The sequence below is a fragment of the Sesamum indicum genome, linkage group LG11 (genome assembly GCF_000512975.1).
Source record: "Sesamum indicum cultivar Zhongzhi No. 13 linkage group LG11, S_indicum_v1.0, whole genome shotgun sequence".
NCBI classification, from domain to species: Eukaryota; Viridiplantae; Streptophyta; class Magnoliopsida; order Lamiales; family Pedaliaceae; genus Sesamum; species Sesamum indicum.
Genome location: NC_026155.1, coordinates 15110131 through 15114535, shown reverse-complemented (window position 1 = coordinate 15114535; position 4405 = coordinate 15110131). Strand labels below are relative to the sequence as shown.

The 4405-nt window shown below is 37.7% G+C and overlaps 1 protein-coding gene across 1 annotated transcript in view; it reads left to right on the top strand.

The window, feature by feature from the left end:
- Nucleotides 7-4405, top strand: part of LOC105174635 (regulatory-associated protein of TOR 1) — a 15266-nt gene continuing 10867 nt past the window's right edge. Inside the window, 6 exon segments of the mRNA XM_011096799.2 lie at nucleotides 7-553; nucleotides 2218-2320; nucleotides 3615-3697; nucleotides 3866-4024; nucleotides 4117-4233; nucleotides 4317-4405. The exon segment at nucleotides 4317-4405 is cut by the window's right edge and continues 4 nt beyond it. Coding sequence (XP_011095101.1) covers nucleotides 218-553; nucleotides 2218-2320; nucleotides 3615-3697; nucleotides 3866-4024; nucleotides 4117-4233; nucleotides 4317-4405 — 887 coding nt within the window. The 5' untranslated portion in view covers nucleotides 7-217.

Below are 4405 nucleotides of genomic sequence, written 5' to 3'. Positions count from 1 at the left end.
CCGGCTTTGTCGATTAATCGCCACCCACTTACCAAACCTAAATCTCTCCCACCCTCCCTACCTTCATTCTCTCGCACTCAACACTGGAGTTGAGGAGTATCTAAAACCCTCGTGTTCTCGATTAATCGGTGTAATTAGGGTTCCTGTTATGAGTCGCCCTGCGAAACCAGTTCGACTAGGGCAGGGCTGAAAAATATTAGAAAATTAGGGTAGTTTTATGGCATTGGGGGATTTCATGGCGGCATCTCGGTTTTCACAGTCAACGGCAGCGGGTTCAAATCACTTGGAGGAGTTCTCCGTGAATGGGAATCATGTAGAGGAGGATGGCGTGAGGAGAGTTTATAGTAGCAGCAGCATTATTAATAACAGTAATGCTCGGGATTTGTCTGAGACCGCAAGCAGTAGCTATGCAGCAATGACCACCACGACAAGTATGGCATACTTGCCGCAGACTGTTGTGTTTTGTGAGCTTCGCCATGATGGTTTTGAGGACTGCATGCCCTCGGGACCGTCAGACAGTGGTTTAGTCTCTAAGTGGCGGCCCCGGGATCGAGTAAGTTCCTGGATCTTACTGTTCTTCTTTGTTGAATTTACTGTCCAAATATTGAGTGCTTTCAGTTTGAGTAATAGATTTTGCTAGAAAGTGCGCAAGTGTCGTTGATGATACAATCCAGGGTTTTGAACGTGCCAGTCAACTGAAGTGATTAGCAGAAGAGATGTAGTGTTGACAAGATGCTGCGGTAGCTTGTAAAATGTGGTTGTCATATTGAATTGAATTATGTGGCGCTAGGTGATTTTCACTATAATGATGTGCAGTTACAGTAGTAGGTATGATAACATAATGATGGTGCTAATCTTTGCAAGTAGTTAGGTTGTTGCTTCAAATAACCTAGAATTTGAGTGAGGATGCAGTTATTTCAGTCAGGCATCTTATAATCGGATATTGTTCTTTATGAGGATATTGCTGTAATCATTTTTCTTGTTAATTGGATCTTTCAAGTCAGTACTCTTGGACTTGGAGGACGACAAAAGTTAATATCGAGGTTTCCTAAGATGGTTTTAATTTTTATTTCATGGAGAAAACATCGCATACTTGCAAACATGTGAAAAATGATTATGGTATTTATTTGCTGACATTGATGACATCCATCTGCTCGAAGAATGAGAAGGGTATAAACCTTTTCATGGCATAGCTTCATCATATCCCTAGTATGTTCGCTGGATTTTAATATATTGCACTTTTTGAAGTCCCCATTAATAAACCTAATGGGAATGAGCTTTACAATATTGTTCTTGAAACATAACGGAAGATGGAAGTTGTAGTAATGTGAATCAGATGGCATTTGTCAGACACGGATATGAAACCATATATGGAAGTTCTGGCTATAATTTTTTCTTTTTTGTCGTTGACCTTCTATTCATTTCTCAGACTTTGTCCAATGCTCCTTCTGGTATTTCACCAAAAAGGGAAGGCGGAGGGTTAAAGGATAATCCGTTTTGTTATGATCTTTTGATCAGAAACATTTGATATGAACTAGTGTATAATTGTGCCTTCAACACTTCCTAACCACAATTTGCTGATTACAAATGTGGATTGTGATGAATTGGGTCTATCTCATTCTTTACTGTCTCCATTCATTCCCCCATCTCACCTACACATTGGCTGAAACTGACAAAGTTAGGTATGCTCCTAGGCATGTTTTCCCCCACCATCATCCTGAGCCCTTTCTGCTGGTAGTGGTCATAGTGATCTAGATATATCAGCTAGGGTCTTCAAATGTATTTGAATAAATCATTTAGTAACTGAAGATACTTGTGACATTGAGGTTGGATGTGAGTGTTTTGTCTTTGTGAGGAAATAGGAAATGTGGTTTCCTTGAATTCTACCGTGGCCGTTCAACTAGCTGCCATGAAGTGCTCTTCAAATTGTATTATGCTTTAAATGTTTGTATGGTTTCATAGATTACTGATATAAACTGTAATAGAAGTATAAAACTTCTGGCCTTCTCTTATCAATTGTGGTTCAAAGCATCTCTTGGCTGGATAAATGGATTTTTGTTGGTCGAATTTTTGCAATAAACTCCTGGTTGACCTTTCTATCTGGCTTTAATTTCTTTGTTGTGGTCCCCCCCCCCTTTCTTTATGATATTTAATGAATCATGTTTTTTTCTTATATAATATATAATTGCCATTGTTAACTTCCTAAAATAATTGCAGATGAAGACAGGATGTGTTGCTCTAGTATTGTGTTTAAATATCAGCGTTGATCCACCAGATGTGATAAAGATTTCTCCTTGTGCCCGAATGGAATGCTGGATCGGTATAATCTTGTCCCACTTTTCTTCTCTGATGTGCGCTTAGCTGTATTATGGCTGTGATAATTTTAGATGCTTGATTTACTTCTAAATTACTGTGTCATGGTGCTCTGTGTAGAATTCAATATATTTCAGAACTTATGCAACTATATTCAACTGAAAATTTTCATGGATGCCACTGTTTGTTTTTATTTTTCTACCAGGTTTTCTTACTCCATCTTTCTTACAATTCGGGAAATCACCATATAGGTGGTCACAAACTTTGAAAAGGATATTGCTTTTTTTGTCCTTAGGCTCGTTCCTATTTGGTTGAGATCTTGGGTGGTGGTGGTGGGATGGGGATGCTGAATAACTGCTAAAGATTTGAAAAGATTGAGGATTTAATGATGGGAATATGTGCAGGGTAGACCTGGAGGAGAAAGATCTACTGTGGCAAACTAGTTTTCTGATGCCATAAATTCTCATAATTTCGCTGATGGGACGAAGTTTGAATATTTTTCCGCTTGATGATAGACAGAAAAGGACATTTGTGTTTGTTTTAGTGTCAGGCATAAAATATCGTTGTACCCTTTTGATGTTTTAGACAAACATTTGTTGCAAATTTGGATTCTTGAACGTGTTAGGTAAGTTTAGATTTTAGTCTTTTTACTTTCATAATAAATTCTTGGTGTTAGAACAGACTTGCATTTATTGGAATGATGTTAAATGCTACTAATCTACCTGATGTAGAATCAAGTTATACGATATATCACCCCGGAAAAATGCAATTAAGTTTTTGGAACTAAAGACTCGTAATAAGAACTTGTACAACATTTTGAAGATTATGGTAAAAAGTCAAAACTATTATTGATATGCGAGTAATGCTTCATGATGTCTAGAACATTTCGATGCCACTTTTTCATTGTACAAATTAATGAGCCTTAACCTTAACGCCCTTGAAATGTGCGCAATCTTGGCCAAGTTTGCTTGATGAGGTTCATGTCAAGTTGATTCTTTAGATAACTTGTTGTTGTAAACAAAAGCTTGATTATGTTCCCATTCATAAACAAACAATTGATTTGGTTATAAAGACTGCCTTGGCAATTAGTCAATATGGTTATAAAGACTAACGAATATGGTATTAATCTCCTCAGGTGGGTATTTGAATATATATTGTATGCTAGCTAGGTGAGGGGCAGTCTAACGCTTTAGTGGTATATTGGATTTCGTTTAGTTGTTGGCATGAGAAAAAACAATTATTTATGTTTATGGGTGTTGATAAAGTATATCTTGTTTTGTGGTTTATCACTCCCTCTGTAGACCCATTCTCAATGGCACCTCAGAAAGCTCTTGAAACAATAGGAAGAACCTTGAGTCAACAGTATGAAAGATGGCAACCGAAGGTATGAACAATGTCTTTTTGCATCATTATTTGGTTCTTGTGACATTTGCTAATAAATTATGCATTTTAGCCGCCAAAAAAGAAAAAAGAAACAGAAACATTGAGGGATGTATTTTTGATGTACATGCAAAATGATTGAACATACCTGAACATTGTTAATGATGGGCAGGCTCGTTATAAGTATTCATTAGATCCCACAGTTGAGGAAGTCAAGAAACTATGCACAACGTGCCGCAAATATGCAAAATCTGAGAGAGTTCTTTTTCACTACAATGGACATGGTGTGCCTAAGCCTACTCCTAGTGGTGAAATTTGGCTATTTAATAAGGTCACTTTCTTAAATAACTTGTGCTTTCCATCCTCCGCTCCTCTTCCCTTCTTCCTCCCAGTTCCGTTATTCTCATTTAGCTGTTTATGTAGAGTTATACACAGTACATCCCTTTGCCAATCAGTGATCTGGATTCCTGGCTGAAGACACCCTCAATATATGTTTTTGATTGCTCTGCTGCAGGGCTGATTGTGAATGCCTTCATTGAGGTAACATTTACCAACCAATACAACATTAATGTAGATCCAATGTAGCAACTGTTTTTAAAATCTATCTTGTTTTCATCTCTCAGCTCCAGGAATATAGTACTTCAAGTTCTGGATCTTCCATGAGGGACTGTATTTTGCTAGCGGCCTGTGAGGCTCATGAAACACTTCCTCA